General features: G+C 43.1%; 1 protein-coding gene and 1 long non-coding RNA gene across 15 annotated transcripts in view; one reads left to right on the top strand and one right to left on the bottom strand.

Annotated features, from left to right (window-relative positions):
• DLGAP2 (DLG associated protein 2) overlaps window positions 1-4770 on the top strand; it is a 399875-nt gene extending 395105 nt beyond the window's left edge. For all 14 annotated transcript variants that reach the window (XM_083495509.1, XM_083495510.1, XM_083495502.1 and 11 more), the window contains one exon: window positions 1196-4770. In XM_083495509.1, the coding sequence (XP_083351635.1) occupies window positions 1196-1414 (219 nt within the window). In that variant the 3' untranslated portion in view covers window positions 1415-4770. The remainder of the gene's footprint in view (window positions 1-1195) is intronic.
• LOC310703501 overlaps window positions 1-16801 on the bottom strand; it is a 419307-nt gene that overhangs the window by 214190 nt on the left and 188316 nt on the right. The window lies entirely within an intron of this gene.

Here is a 16801-nt window from a genome sequence, read left to right as displayed (position 1 = left end):
TTTTAACTTTTTGCTGCTTCTGTGCTCGCGCTCTCTCTCTCTCTCTCTCTCTCTCTCTGTGTGTGTGTGTGTGTGTGTGTGGAAAATGGCTGCTGAGAGAGGTTTCTCAGGATATAGCTGACAACAGTGTGTGTTAGTGTGATCTGTCTGAAGTGAAACAGAGGAGTTCCCTAAACGTTAATAGGGAGAAACCTGAGCATGAGATTGTAAATATATTCTTCTAAATTATATGTTTATGCAGTACTTTTTTCTGGGGTATGCAGGGGGTACCCCTAAGTATTTTGTGAATCTTTGTACTTTTGTCCATTTACTGTATTTATTTTTCCCGATTTGAACTATAAATTGGTGATTTTCTTGAGTCAAAATGAGAGTACCCCTAAACATTTTCTTAGGGAAAAAAATACTGTGTTTATGAAAGTAAAAGGTTTTTTAAATATAGAGCCTGGAGATTGCATATCTCATTCATAGATAGATAGATAGATAGATAGATAGATAGATAGATAAAGGTAGAGGGACCCCTGACCATTAGGTCCAGTTGCGGACGACTCTGGGGTTGCAGTGCTCATCTCGCTTTATTGGCCGAGGGAGCCGGCATACAGTCATGTGGCCAGCATGACTAAGCCACTTCTGGCAAACCAGAGCAGCGCACGAAAATGCCATTTACCTTCCCGTCGGAGTGGTACCTATTTATCTACTTGCACTTTGACGTGCTTTCGAACTGCTAGGTTGGCAGGAGCAGGGACTGAGCAACGGGAGCTCACCCTGTTGCGGGGATTCAAACCGCCGACCTTCTGATCGGCAAGCAGAGGCTTGACAACCATATGTCAGGAGTGCTCTGATGGTGTTTCCTGCTTGGCAGGGGGTTGGACTCGATGGCCCTTGTGGTCTATTCCAACTCTATGATTCTATGATTCTATTCTATGATTCTATGATTCTAAGTCCTAGGCTCTGTGGTTTCACCCACAGCGCCACCCGTGTCCCATAGATAGATAGATAGATAGATAGATAGATAGATAGATAGATAGATAGATAGATATAGACACACAACAACAACTTCCTACATGCAACCGCCTGGACATGTAACATTTCACGCAGAAGCCTTAGCAAATGTCGGAACTTGCCCTACAGTAGCGCTTGATGTTCTTTGGCTTCTTTGTTCAATTCCTTTATTCTTATTCTTCTTTTTCAATACTAGGAAGAAAGAAAGGTTCCTCCTCCAGTACCAAAGAAGCCCCTCAAAGGAAAATTCCCTATCACGCGAGAGAAGTCTCTAGACCTGCCTGACAGACAGCGCCAAGAAGCCCGGAGGCGGCTCATGGCTGCCAAGCGAGCGGCCTCTTTCCGGCAGAATTCAGCCACAGAGCGTGCAGACAGCATCGAGATCTATATCCCAGAGGCCCAAACAAGGCTTTGAGGACTAGAACACTGCATAGTTTCTCCATCTTTTTTAAAAAAGACAAAATGAAAGCAAAACGCTTGTACAGTTTGTCTCTTCCCCGCTCATTTCCCCCCTGCCTTTGGTCACAATTTCCCCTACTGAATGATCCTTGGTGTCGTGTCCTTTGTGCCACGAGCGCAGCGGAATGCTTTCGGTTTCCTCAGAATTTGCTGAGCCTCTTGCAAGAACTGCTGTTCTTTTCTCTCCATTTCTCTCTCCTTTCCTTTCCTTTCCTTTCCTTTCGGTATTTATTATCAGACTGAACAATCAGCTCTAAAGGATAGGGCTTGTTGAGACCTTACTTATCTAATATGTTCTCAGAGGACAACAAGAAACACCTCTTGAGATGGAACCCAGCTTACCTTTTTTGTTTGTTATTTATATTTTTATAAATTATGTGATATCTAGGGATAAGAATAACAGACTTTCAATTGGGTGCATCTCACCGTTCACCAGAGGCATTAGCTATTCCAAGTAGAAGGTGCTACAAATGTCAAGAGAAAGAAAGAAAGAAAGAAAGAAAGAAAGAAAGAAAGAAAGAAAGAAAGAAAGAAAGAACCCATCTCTCTCTCCTCTCCTAGTCCCTTGCCTTGTATCTGGCTAAAGATTCTGCCCATGTGCTCTCCCATTCGGCTCATCTTTGTTACTGCAAAATAACAGTAGGCCTATCATCTCATATTGAGTTGAGTTTTTTTTGGAGATGAACAGGGATATCCAGCCATTAACCTCCAACATTCATCAGGAACAAAGAAGCATGGAAATATTTTCATATTGGGGAAGTCCAGCCCAGAGAGAAATACCCACTTGGAGAAGCGTGTTGAAGTCAGAAGGAGAAATGCAAAAAGAGTGGGACTTGAGTAATTAAAAAAGAGGGAAGAGGGAAGCCTTAAGAGTTTAGATCTTCTGCAGCAAGATGTGAAAAGTTCGATTCTAACTCCTTTGGAACATTCACTACATTTTAAACAGGTTTTTTTTTTTTTTAAGAAAAAAATGTTGTATCTATTTTGTTTGCAAACATGATTGCAAAATTCAAAAGCGATGCTACATGACGTGTAATATTTGAAGTCTCAAAATGCTATATCAATTGAGTTTTCAGGGTATCCTTTAAAACAAAATACAAAAAAAAAACCTTTGCTTGTTTAAAATGCCAGTTGTGATGTTGTAACCAGTTTAAGAAAATATGAATGTGAGTGGTAAGTATATCTCAGTTTAAATGGTAATCTTAAGGTGAAAAGGTGAACTGTGGCTTACGTTTGTATTTTTTTCCAGAATTCTTTTCCCCCCTATGCAGTATTAGTTTTTTTAAAAAAATAAACATAAGGAAAAGTGTCTTGATTGTTTCAGACTTAAAGAATGCCATTTCAGGAATGGAATGACTTCTAGGTATGGAATGTAAGCAAAGAAGCTTGTTCTCCAAGCCCTTGATAAACACCAAGGCACAAGCTAGGAAAAAAATATATTCTGGAATGAAATAAACACTATAATAGATTTACTCTAATGTAATTACCTTCTCAAAGGTTATGGTCCTAGGTGTGTGGTTTTTTTAAAAAAAAAATGTTTTCAGGTGAAGACGCAAGAAAACATATCCCACGGATCCTGAAATAAGGATTATGTAATATATAAAAAAATATCAAAACTGAATGAAATCCATGAGACAAAATTCTGTTATCGGTTTTATTTGAACAATATGTATTTATTAGCCATAGGCAGAACAGCTACTTAAACTATACTACAGCACTTTGGTTTTTCACTTTGATGAGCACTTTAAATATGTAACTTTGCAAAGCCCTTCAGCTTGAAAATGCTAGAAGTTATAGGAGGTTAAAGCAGATCTGAAAATGGGTTTTCTCATCCCCCCTCCATCCCTTTTCCTCCAATGTGTTTTGTTACGCATGCGTTCTTATTTTAGGGCAAAGCTGATATAAGCATGTTTAGCTTCGAGATATGAATCTTTAGAGTTGAATGTTTGAGAAAGGAGAGAACACTGTTAATTGAGCCTGATCTCTTATGTAGATTTTACCAAATAGCCTTAAAACTGAATTTGGAAGCAAAAAACCAAGAGGAATGTATATCACTAAAAATGCAAAAAAATAAAATAAATAAAAAATATTAATAACAATAACAATCCTAAACTATTCTTCTGTAAAGATTAGGATATCCCCTTCCCTAGAGCATTCAAAGAGTTTCGGTACATCAATTTATGGGTAGTGTACAATATTAATGCTGCTTATTGTTCTGTTTCCAATGCAAGCCTATTTGCAGGTCTAGGCAAATTAAAAAATGATGTTTTGTTTCAAGTGGAACTGCTAATTAGAAGTATTTACATGAAAGTAAAGGAACGGAGTATGCATTTCCTAGAGACAGCAGATTTGGAAAATATCTTGCTTGTTTCTTCCTTGTCCCACCACTTCCCTATTATGGCTATGGATATGTTTTTATCTCATTTTTTGAACAGATGTTGCCAAATCACATGTGCTTTTCTCCTTTGGGTAATCCTATGTAAATCAGGGCCTGGTGGTAATAAGGTAATCTGCATTTGATTCCCCCCTACCGTATATACTACATGCAAAGCTAAACAGTTTTTAAAGAGTCCACACTTATTAAGTGTACCGTCTAATTCATCAAATATTATTTGCACATAAAACCTCTTTCACTCTGAACTCATTTTGCAGGAGCTATGCTCAGGGGATTTGCGCTGCAAGGGTGAATCTGCACTGGAGTGTTTCTGTGGCTTCTACATTATCAGCCAGGCATTTTTCCTTTGCCTCCAAAAAGTGCACAGCAATGCACAGAACTCTGAATAAACACACGAGCAGAAAAGAAACACAAATGCACATGCAAGATCACACCCAATTAACATGAAATGCATTTTGGCCTTATTATTTATTTATTTATTTATTTATTTATGGAAACCTCTTTAAAGGGAAGCTAACTTCCAGTGCAGGCGAGACCTTTGATTTGAAGCATTCTTATTTATTTCCTTATTTATTTTACTGCCATGTTTTTAAATATATATATACATATATATACTTTTATTAGTAAGGAAGGCACAACTCATAAAAGGTAAAGGAGGCCATAAAAGGTAAACGAGAAGCTAATTTTGCATCTTGTTCATACAATGATGTTGAATAGGACCCTTTGCCTCTGTGTGTGCTCCCATGTCCCCTGTTTGTTCCACTTCTGTTCCAAAGAAGAATTTTTCAAATGTAAACCAGATGCCTTCTGCTGATTCTGATAAAATGTTACCTGTTCACAAGTAAAGTTTTTAAGTGCAATATATATCCGTTTTCATTTTGTACAGGAAAGATGAAATGAATAATGGCAGGTCATAAGCCATGCTTTCTCATGTGTTGTACTTTTAATTTGTTGGGCGGTAGGAAACTGAAATGGAGGTTTGTCGTAGTGTCGCAAGTCAAGCAGCCCCAGTCTAGAAGAAATGGCGAAGGTTACATAGAGAACATTACTAGAGCTGAAGTCTGTTGTATGAATAGCGATATGAAATGTAACTGTGTACTACAGCAGTGTTGAAAATGTACAATTTTCAGTTCCTTCTTCAAGACAGGGTGAGGTTCCCGTTTTGAGAATGAGGGTTTACAAAATAATATTAGGTAGACAGGCTAACAGCTCAGTCCTGTGCATGTCTACTCAGAAGCAAATTACCTTGAGTTCAAGGGGATTTACTCCCAGGCAAGTGAGTGTAGGACTACAGCCTAGTTGCTCTTTCATAGTCTGTAAGGTTATTACGTTTGACTAATAGCACAAACTTATGTATGTGTCCAGTGCAGCTTCCTCCTAGGTAAGCATGCAGAGGATTACAGTGCCTAAATACACAACATGGAAATGAGTCCTATTGATACAATGAGACTTACTTCTGAGTAATAGGAATTACACTACAAAGCTGTGGTCTGAGCACACACACCTGTGAATAACTCGCATAGGGAAAACCATGACTTACCTCTGAGTAAACGTGCATAGTATCAGGCGGTATGGAACAAATTATTTTGGGCTAAGCTAGAAAATATTCTAGACTTGCTTTTTCCAGGGCTTGCAATTTGTATCATTTGCATTCCATTGTATGTCAGCCATATGTAGTCATCTTTATTTATTTCTTTTATCATTGAGAAAGCTATGCCCACCCTTCAAATACACCTGTTTTGGTAGTTTGCTACTCGATTGGTCAGAATGGCCTTTATTGAATAAACATGCAAGGATAGAGATGTCGTTGAGTGTAAAACCAAAAACTGTGTCTTGTAACTTCCAAGCTGGGTCCTCAGAAATGAAGCGCATGATGGTTCTCGTGGACTGAATTCTCGAGAATCAGCTAAAGTAATTCAAAGGAAAGGTGTGGCTTTCATGTAGAAGATGCTACCCCAGGAAATGCTTTGGCTTGTGGAAGTTGCTGTTTTATCATTCAAAGTGCTATATGTGCCCATTGAAGTGGCCCCAGGCAAGCCATCATGCACGGGCTTGCTCATTCTAGTCAAAGGGTGAGAAAACATCCTCTCTTTTCTCACTCCAACCTGCCATATGAACCTTATAGCTCAGGCCTCAGGGGGACTTACAGGAAAGTAAGTCCCCAAATGTTCTATATAGCGCTAGAGGCTTAGGTTTGGGGATGCCATGAATCTGAGAGTTTAAAGCTATAGGGAGGGCAGGAATATGGAGAAGAGGAAAAGGTGTTCTTTTCCCGCTGTCCTGAAACATCACACAGTGCCAGGACACAAGTCACTTGTGGCACACATTCCCACACAACACTGCACCGTCCCCCAGGATCTTGAGCGGTTATAGACTTGAGCGGGTCGATTCTTTTTTCCCCCCTTCTCCCATACTCCCATCAGTTGACACCTCTGCACTCCATATGCCCTAGATGCTCACAGGCCCTTCTCTCTCTCTCTCTCTCTCTCTCTCTCTCTCTCTCTCTCTCTCTCTCTCTCTCATGCTCTTAATCTGCAAACTTCTGGGTATCTTAGGAGTCCCCCTAGTATGATGAAGCCTCTATGCTATTTTGGGATGGCCCTGTTGCCAAACAGATATGCACTTCACCACATGAGTTTGTTTATTAGAGGGTAATGATTATGCAGACCCTGGTAATGTTATGCTACCCTCACTCTGCACATGTTCCAGAGGCAGTAGAGCCACAAATGGTCAAAGAAGACCTTGGAACCTATGGATCCAAAGGCCTCTCCTTCCCTTGCCACACTTTCAGAAAGGGCGTCCTCCTTTCCCCTTCCATTGGTGTCAATAGGAAGGGAAATTTGTGGAATAAGGAGAAGGGGGAAATTGGGGGGGGGGGAATCCACACTTTTCACCTTCCACCCTGGGTGGAGTGAGTCAGGAGAGCAATAGATGCAGTAAATGCTCTGCTGTGAATCTCCCCCCACACACGCACACCTGGGTACATAGGATTGCTCATTTAGAGATTTTTTTATTGCATTTGTAGCCTTCAGTTTTCTGTTTGTGGTCAGATAGGGCTATCACTAACATTATTAATAGTGTTGGAGTTATATAATAATTTTGCACACACACACACAAAAAGTGCATGAGTCGGAATGATCTACAGCTCAGTGACAGAACAGATCCCTTGCGTGCAGAAAGTACCAGGATCAATCCTTGACATATCCAGGTCACAGGACTGGGGAAGCAACTTTGCCTGAAACCTTGGATTGCTACCATCAGTCAGAGTAGTTAGCGCTGGGCTGGAGAAACCAATGGTTTGACCAGGGCAAGAAACCTTCATGCGCTCAGAGAATGTTATTTGCACCTAAAGCTCCCAGTGAAAGCAACTACAGCCTGCCCTTAAATTCAACCCCATTGCTTTCGAAGGGATTTAGGTATGATTGCATTGTGCTGGAATGAGTTCAAAGTGCCTGAGCCTTCAGAAAGGCTCTTTTACTGTCTTTCCCCATTTTATTTTCTTCCTCACTCTCATCCAGCCAGAGACCTCTATCTGCTCATGGCAGCAAGCACCTGCATGTGTATCCTGGCAACGAGAAGATTGGCATGCACACAGAGTTAGTTCTTAGGCTTCAAATCCAATTCAGTGGTCCAAGTCAGAGTTCTGTGATGGGCAGGAAGAGAAATCAGAGGGCTGCATTTGCCCTTTGCTTCCTCCCCCTGTACAAATGATTGGCAGCATGGCTGACAAATTGTAGCCCCAGGCAGGGTCTGTACTGAGCCTCAATGGGACCTGGGCCACTGCTGGCTGCCACCAGTGCCCCCCAAGGCACTGCATCTGTGGTGCCCTCTAGAGCCCTCTGCACACCCACCCACCCCCGATGTGTTTACCTTGCCTGGTGGCAGTGCTTTTGTGTGGCTCTCGGCTCCAACTGGTGCCAGATAGCCACCATCTTGCATTTGGGGCAAAGTGAGATGGCAGCTGCCCAGGGCATATCAGAGCACAAACAGCTCTCCCCAAAAGTGTCACAGTGCTGCCAGGCAGTTATAGTGTTGGGGCAACAGTGCAGGGAGATAGTTGTAGGGTAGGTGGCAGCCCTCGTAGGCCTTGCCTAAGCACGGGGGCCCAACAATTGCCCCAGTTGGTTCCTGGTGCCAGACCTAGTGCCTGGCGTTGAATGCTTCTTCTGAGCCTAATAAGTGGTTTGGGCAGTAGTCTGCATGCTTGTCGTCTCTAAGGATATATTGAGTTTTGGTAGAAGGAGGGGGTATTGATACCATAGTGTTTTACCCACAGTCCTTTTCTCTCTTTTCTTGCCTTTCTTGTTTGTTTTTTTCATTTCTTGAACTTTTGCTAATATTTCTTTTCCTTCTTGTATTCATTTCTTTATAGCGCATATTCCTCTCTACCACCAACTAGAGACTGGCTCCTGCCTCGGGCAGCTGATTTTTGTGTGTCCTGAAATTGTTGGTTATTTGTTTCATGTTTACTGCCAGGGAGGGTGGGGCACAGGCGCTTGTGGGGTTTCCTGCCACAGATGCCAAAATACCTTGGCTTGCCTTGTGCACTCTGGAGAGAGAACCAATTGAACTCTGCCTCAGGCAGCAAAATGTATTGGTTCACCCCTAGGAACCAGCTGCTGCTTCTCAGAACGCCCTCTGTGACAAAAGGGCTCTCTAAAGGATAATGAGGCTGATTTCAAACAGAGTATCGGTGAGAAAACTATGTTAGGGAGATTGTTTTCACAGATAAATCTCCCTTTGGGGACTGAGGTACTCGGCAAGGTATATTATAAGTCAGTTGAAAATTTAATAAGTAGCAAACATTTCCCTGGCTTGAAGGCCAAATGGAGGAACTTTTTTTATTATTGTCTATAGAAAGTAGGTTACATTAGATAATAAGATGAATGGCAAAGTGGGAGCTTGGACATGGAAAAGTGATTAATTTAAAAATCGGGGGAGGGGTGATATTCACAGATGCAGCAAAGATGAATGTAGTTCCTTCTCTTTTATTTCTGTTGCAACCTGTCCCTGCTACTGAATCGTTTAATGGGGGTGTAAGGCAAATTATTTAAGAGTTTGCCCCCTTTCCAATGACAGCTACAGTAGATGCCCAATTGCCACTTTTGCCACTGACATCCCATACCCTCTAACATTTCTCTGATGAAAGTAGGGACGTCCCAGTCCGTGATGATAATTTTACTGTTTATACCCCACACATCTTACTGGGTTGCCCCAGCCACTCTGGGAAGCTTCCAATATATATATATATAAACACACTAAAACATTAAAATATATACAGTCATACCTTGGGTTAAAGTTGCTTCAGGTTGAGCGTTTTTGGGTTGCGCTCCGCGCGACCCGGAAGTAACGGAGCACGCTACTTCCAGGTTTCACCACTCGTGCATGTGCAGACGCTCAAAATGACCTCACGCACATGCGCAGAAGCGGCGAATCGCGACCCGCGCAGATGCGGGTTGCGTTCTCTTCAGGATGCGAACAGGGCTCCAGAACGGATCCCGTTTGCATCCAGAGGTACCACTGTATATATAAAAGTTATCTATACAGCCTTGCCTTCAGACGGCTCAGGGGTCGGATAACTCCATACCTTCCAATATTTATCCAATGAAAATATGAGCATCGTCAGGAAAAGCAGGATATTCTGGGGTCAAATCAGAAACCAGGATGGCTTCTCTGAATCAGGAATGTCCCTGGAAAATAGGGACACTTTGAGGGGTCTGGCATACACAGATGTTCAACATTAAGTCTATTTGTCCTGGTGTAAAAGCTTGGAGGTGTCATAGGTTCAACACAAAGCACCCGACTAAACGCTCTTTGGCTGCCGCCACCAGCGCATTTTCTCCCTTTCGATTTTTTTCTCATCAATGGTGACAGCTGCACCAGCAGTTTCTCATCTGGGGCTCCCCCTTCCTCTCTACCTCACCCTGAGCGAGGTATTTTGGGCAGCATAGCCAGGAGGATGCCTGCACAGTTACTGCTTTGCCTCTGTGGGGGTGGAAATTCTCTTTTAGATTTTAGAACTGAAAGCAGCGAAATTCCAACTCCAACTAAAGCAGAATTTGTAGCCACCGTGGCAAATGGGGAAAGGGAGGTGACGGCTGGGAGGAGGCCACAGGAGCCTCCAAGGGAGGGAGGGTAGGTAGCAGTCAAGCAGTCAGAGGCGTGAGTGTCTGAGGTGATTGCCAGGGAGTATTAAAGATGGTATTTACCGTAGCTAAGTTTTGGCTAGAGCAAACCCACTGAAACTAATGGCCCTATCTCAGTTATGTTCAGTGCTTTCAGAGGATCTACTGAGGTCAAACAGGGTTGAATGCCACCCTAATCCTCTACCCCACACCTTCCACCCGAGGCGATTGCTTGCCTCAGGATAGCACCGGCCCTGATACTAGCCAAAAGCTAGCAGACTTAACATGAGACAAAGAATGGAAGCCAGAATATTGTCTAAAGTAGCCATTTGCTCCTTCTGAATAGGCCATGCTCGATACCAAATGGGGTCTCCGTTTGTTTGTTTGTTTGTTTGTTTTAAGTTGAGATAGATAAAAAAGCACCTGTTTTCATAATCAAATGCAGCCTTATTTCCAGTGACGAAATTGGATTGTGCATTTTGCAAAACTCCCTTGATTTGGCAAAACTCTTAATTCTAAGAATGTCTACTCAGATGTAAGCCCCCACAGAATTCAGTGGGTATGGGATTGCAGCCTTACAGTGCAATTGTCTACTGAGGGGTATGTCCTGTTGTGTTTGATGTGTCTTACTCCTGGATAAGTGTGCACAGGATTGCAGCCATAATGTATTCTACACTTCGGCTGCAACCCTATGCGCCCTTAACTGAGAGCAGACCCCACTGGACATAGTGGGACTTATCCTAGAATTGTTGAATTGCAAATGGTCGTCTAGTCCAACCCCCTGTAATGCAGGAATATGCAGCTGTCCCGTACGGGGATCGAACCTGCAACCTTGGTGTTATCAGCACCATGCCCTAGCCAACTGAGCTACCTATGTCTGAGTATACATGGGCTTGAGCTGTTGCTAACAAATGTGGGTGGAGCTTTCCTGATTTATAATAATTTCACAGGTGCTCTGTACCTGTGTATTGCTTTCCCTGCCACCGCCTCTTAGCTCATAACTACTTGTGCAATCTCCATTCGTATTTCTGCATTGATTTACCTCTGAGGTTTAATCTTTGTCTTCATTTCACTTTCAAAGGGCTCGGCATGTACACATTATTCCATCCATTTCATCCATTGATTTTCTTCTTCTTCCAAGAATCCCTTTGAAACAGTGCAAATAATACTACTCTAGAATGGTTCTTTCCTGTAAAAACAAAACAAAACAAAAACAAAAAAGCCACTATTGCTGTACAGTCTTCTTCTGTACCGAAATAAACTCATAGGTTCACCTAGTATGTAAACGTGCCAAAATATTCAAGTGTGGCCTGAGGACTAAATTAAATGCCTCCTATAGAATTTCAAGGAATGTTAGAAACAGGAAACTAGCTCTTTAGTTTATCGTTAAGGAATTATATATATATATATATATATATGATTATATATAAAAGATATAAATATATATATAGACACATAAGAAATCATATCAACAATGAGGATGAACTGAGTGCCAAATATTTGCCATCTGTATAAATCTACACTTCACTAGAGTTAAAAACTATTTTATGTAATTCTCTTTCTCATGCTTTTATGGTTCTTTTGAGAGGTTCTGTTAAGTAGCATGCAGGATACCTAAACTGAATGTACAGTATGATGTTTCATTGCTTCAATAATTTCTTGCTTCTCAGTAATACCTTATTTACCAAAAATGTTGGGTTGTTTGTTTGTTTGGGACATCTTTGCCAAACTGTTTTATTCTTGAGTTACTCCTTTTCATGATCCTCTATTTGCCTTCAGCTAATTGTAAGGAGAAAAACAAAATGTGCGTCACTCTTTTCCCACCCCCCAACCCACCCCACCCACTCCCACCCCACCCCCCGGCTCTTTTCTGAAGCTGCCTCTATCAATTGGTTCCTGTATTGTTTATGATCATCTCCTGTAAATAATTCTGCAATTAAATTTTTTGAGAAAACTGGCTCTGCTCTTTATTAACACAGCATCTGTCCATGGAGAACAATGCAATAACCAGAAATTAGAAGCTATTCTGACAGCTTGTGAATCAGATATAAAGTCTCACGTACGTATCTAGGGTGAACTCCAATTTTGCATAGGCAGATTTCTGCTCCCATAGCAAGACTTTCCCATCTTCTCCCTATCTCCTCCCCTCAACTGCCCCCCCCAACACAAGCAGCCTGCAACCAATCAGGGCTCCTACAGCCAATCAGAAGCCACAGCTTGGTTTTCGAATGGTTTTGGGAGTCGAATGGACTCCCGGAACGGATTAAGTTCAAGAACCAAGGTACCACTGTATATAAAAACATAATAACACATTAAACATTTTTTTTAAAAAAACCCATCCCTATACAGGATTGCCTTCAGACAGCTTGGGGGTCAAATAACTGCATACCCTCCAACATTTTGCCAGTGAAAATAGGGACATCCTAAGGGAAAGCGAGACATTCCAGGATCAAATCAGAAACTGGGACGGCTTCTCTAAATCAGGGACAACCCTGGGAAATTGGGACACTTGAAGGGTTTTCATTTCACCGAGCTGAATTCAGTTCCAGTGTAAGCAGGCAGCAGTCTGAATGCCCCACCACAGGGACATTTAGAGCTGGGAAACCACGATAGGTTGCCAGGAATGGATAAGACAAGGAAAGTTCTTACCAATGTTGTGTATTCAATATTCACAGAGAGAGGCTTAGAAATGCAGCCTCTTGGAGTAATGGTGTTGCTCCCGAGTAAATCGCCATTTGCTCCAGTTCTGCCTCCTCCTCCTCTCCCATTATTTCCCAACTTTGCCCCTCATCTACCTTTGAGCTGTGACCTCCCTCAAACGATTGTTGTACTGTCTCCCTCTTCTCTGGAAGGTTCAGGCTGGTCTCCACCATTCCTCCTCTGTCCAGTCCCTGACAATACCCCAGTAAATGTTTTTAACTTCTGTGCCATGTAAGCAGTAAATATCCATGCCCAAGACTGGCAAGCCGCTGACGAGTGGTCACCCAGGGCAGGGGGGGCTGGAGTCTGACAAGAGTCTATTGGGGGGTGTGGTCAGTGGTGTCACAAGGGGGGCGGGGGCGGTGCGCCCCGGGTGCCATGCCTTGGGGGTGAGAGGAAGGCACCCTGTGGGGTGCTCGCCCCGCTGCCCCCAGGCATGGCAGCACGAGCAGCCATTGTCCCGCTGCAGCCGCAAGTGGAGGATCCCACCACTGTCCATACGGCACTCAGCGCCGGTGGCAAACCGCTACATACAACTCATGCGCTGTACGTAGCAATGCCACACATGCGCAGTACATAGTAGTTTGCCGCCGGCACCGCTCAAGCGCTGTACGGACGGTGGTGAGATCCCTCCTTCACCACTACAGCCGCAAGCGGAGGATCCCGCCAATGTCCGTACGGCGCTTGGGCGGCGCCAGTGGCAAACCGCTATGTACAACGCATGCACGGTGTCACACACATTTGCTGTACATAGCGACGCCACACATGCGTCGTATGTAGCGATGCCACGGATGCATCGTACATAGTGACGCAACATGTGCGCAGCTGGCGGTTTGCCCCGCCCCGGGTGTCGGTTAGCCTTCGTTTGTCTATGGGTGGAGTACCAGCCAGGAAGGAAGAATCAGAATCAGGAAACTTCAGAGCTGGAGGGTGGAGCACAATATGGGTCAGAAGAGGAGGAGGAAGAGGCAGGTCAGGCAAGTGAAGGGCAACCCAGTCAGATGGGTGTGGTGTTGTTGTTGTTGTTGTTGTTGTTGTTGTTAGATGCTTCACCACCCTCTCCTGCACCACTCTCCCTAAGAACATGGGCTTTTTTTCAGGGTGAACTCACAGGAACTCAGTTCCGGCACCTCTCAGCTGGGTGCCCTTGCCATTCTAAGAGATTGAGGGCAGTGTTCGTGGTGCGTTCCGGCACCTCCTTTTTCCTAGAATAATAGCACTGCCCAGAACTAGGAAGAAATGGAAAAGGGATGCACAGAGAAGGTTTCCACACAGGAGCAGTCTCTGGCACACAGCCTGTCGGGAAAGCTACGTAGACTGTTGTTTTATGTGCTGTTGCTGCAAATGATCCATAGAGCAGGGGAATAGCTACCTAGTCTCTAGATTGCTGTGCATAGTATCCAAAGCTGTATAAGTGTTAATTTTGACAATAAATGCTTAACTATCTGCCATGTGCCTTCTCTGGCTGGGAAACAGCCTAGACGGTCCGTGCTTTTTTTTCTTCTATGAATGAATTTGGAAGTGCTCTAACTCTTCCACCAAACAGAAGGGTTTAAAAAAAGAAAAAATCCTAGAAAAAATAGTAACGTCGCTAGTTCCCTGCCGCAGGAAATGGAAGAAGCAGTAAAAATACAACGAAAAGTCAATGTGAATATTTAATGTGGGATGCCTGGATGAAGATCTCCCAGTTTGGGAACTGCTTCTTTATGCAAAATTGTTCACGCCTTGGCTAAAAACCAGTTTGGAATGGCTAAGGGCTTTGATCAGTGTCAAGCTGGTTTGGAGAAACAGTGCCTCAAGCTATAGTCTCTTACAACAAAGCACAGGATAGATATGCAATTTGGATAATGCCAGGTAAACATGGATTAAGAACATAACACTGGAAGCGCATTAAATGGGAGCATGAACACAGCCTTTTTTTAACAACTGGAATGCCAATTGTAAGAAATATTTGTTTAAGTAGTAAAATCAGAAGGGTGTGCTTCCTGTATTTAAAAATTATTTTTGCTATTTCTTTATGATCATTTTGGCCCCTTTAAAAAAAAATTAACTAAGCTTATATACTGCTTGCACAATGGAATAAGTCAGCAGGCAAAGACCTTTTTATTTAAATGAGTCATTGGTCACTAAATAGCTATTGCAGCACAGATTTTGACTGGTGGGTGTTGTATTTCTTCTCTTCTTGTTGTGCTTTTAAATAGTTACAAATTGTTTTGATTCAGTGGTTTTTTTAACATGCTAACTTATTAGTTCCTCTTAAATATTTATAACTGATTTGTGTGTTTTTAGCTTGCTCGGTTTTTAGCTCATGTTCTGACCCCCTGCCCTCGGGCCCTGTGCTTGGAGAAAGACAGGGTATAATAAAATAAATAAGTAATATTACAAAGGAACATGAACCAGAAATATGAACTAACCAAATAACCCCCTCTTTTATTTTTAACAAGGCAACTTACGCAAGCCAGGAAGGGAGTGAAACTGCTGAAATCTCAGTGTTGCAATTGTTTTGTGAAACAAGCAATAGCTTATGAGAGCATCTGTGATTTCAAAACACATAAGCGATAAAAGGAGCACTCTCCTTTATCGTAACCAGAAGGAGGTGCTGTAAGTTAACGCAGTTTACCCAAGGGTATTCCTTTCCTAAAATCCTTCTAAATTGATTTAAAAAAAAAAAAAAGAGTAATAGCCTGAAACAACGATATTGCTACGGTAGCAACATAGAGGATGCGTATCAAGAACTCCTCTGCTTCCCCATCCACTACAATGGAGAGAAAGACGTGTGTGCATAACCCAGCTCATTGCACTGAAATGAATGGGTAGGCTTTTAAAAGGCCAATGAAGTAAGGTAATCGGAGACCTTGCAATGCTGCCTTCAAATTCAGCCAGGTTACTCAATTAGCTACTGTGAATACCAGTCACCAGCAGAGGGAGCCTCTGAAACACTAACACATGCTATAACTTCATAATAGTTTCACCTGCCTGCCTGTGTCCAAACACATAAATTGGATCCGCCTAATTCAGATGACGTTGACAGACAATGCAAACCCTCCTGACCCTCCCACCCAAAATAACTGAAGTAATATCTGCATGTTATTGGAGTATTTGCCATTGGGGATGTTCCTAGTCCCATCAGACGCCAATTGTGACACCAGAACTTTCATTTTGACATAGATTCTTGGCTTTATGGCCATGGAAAATAAGTCATAAAGTTACCAGACATCCCCGTTTCCCAGGGACAGTCCCCAGATTTACAAATCAGTCCCCTGACAAAATCCATCTATTTAGTAGGAAATTGAAAAGTGTCCCCGGATTCATTGGGGAAAAATCTGGTAACCTTAAAATAAGAGGAGATGCCAAACCCTTTTTCAAATAAATTAGAGGCAGGTGTTAAAAACTCCATGCTTACTAGGTTTAGGGTTCCCTTTGAGATGTTTCTGCTCGATAAATGTCACATTGTACAGCTCTCTCTCTCTCTACATCATCTCGGTATCACCTGAATGCCCATTTCCTTTACCATTCCTGCAACAGAGCAAGTATCTCACTCTCAGCTACTTTACAAATTGAGACAAGCATCAGTCGGAGTGCTGGGCCAGTTCATAAAGGTAAAGGGACCCCTGACCATTAGGTCCAGTCGTGGCCGACTCTGGGGTTGCGGCGCTCATCTCGCTTTATTGGTCGAGTGAGCCGGCATACAGCTTCCGAGTCATGTGGCCAGCATGACTAAGCCGCTTCTGGCGAACCAGAGCAGCACATGGAAATGCCGGAAATGTGGTACCTATTTATCTACTTGCACTTTGACATGCTTTCGAACTGCCAGGTTGGCAGGAGCAGGGACCGAGCAGCGGGAGCTCACCCCGTTGTGTGGATTCGAACTGCCGACCTTCTGATCGGCAAGCCCTAGGCTCTGTGGTTTAACCCACAGCGCCACGCGCGTCCCTTGCGGGGCCAGTTCATAATCTGCTGTAAATCCCCCCCCCCAATATATCTGCATTTTTCTTTTACACGCTGGGGGGGGGGATGTAGCAGGGGAAGCAAAGAAGGCAGCTCTCACCTGGTGCGTAAGAAATGCAAAACATAGCAGCAGATACACACGTCTCTTACATTTTGCAGGAGAAAGAGACGTGCG

This window comes from Podarcis liolepis, assembly GCF_965112155.1.
Source record: "Podarcis liolepis genome assembly, chromosome: 3".
NCBI lineage: Eukaryota > Metazoa > Chordata > Lepidosauria > Squamata > Lacertidae > Podarcis > Podarcis liolepis.
The sequence above is the reverse complement of the archived record's forward strand: the minus strand, read 5'-3'. Positions and strand labels throughout refer to the sequence as shown.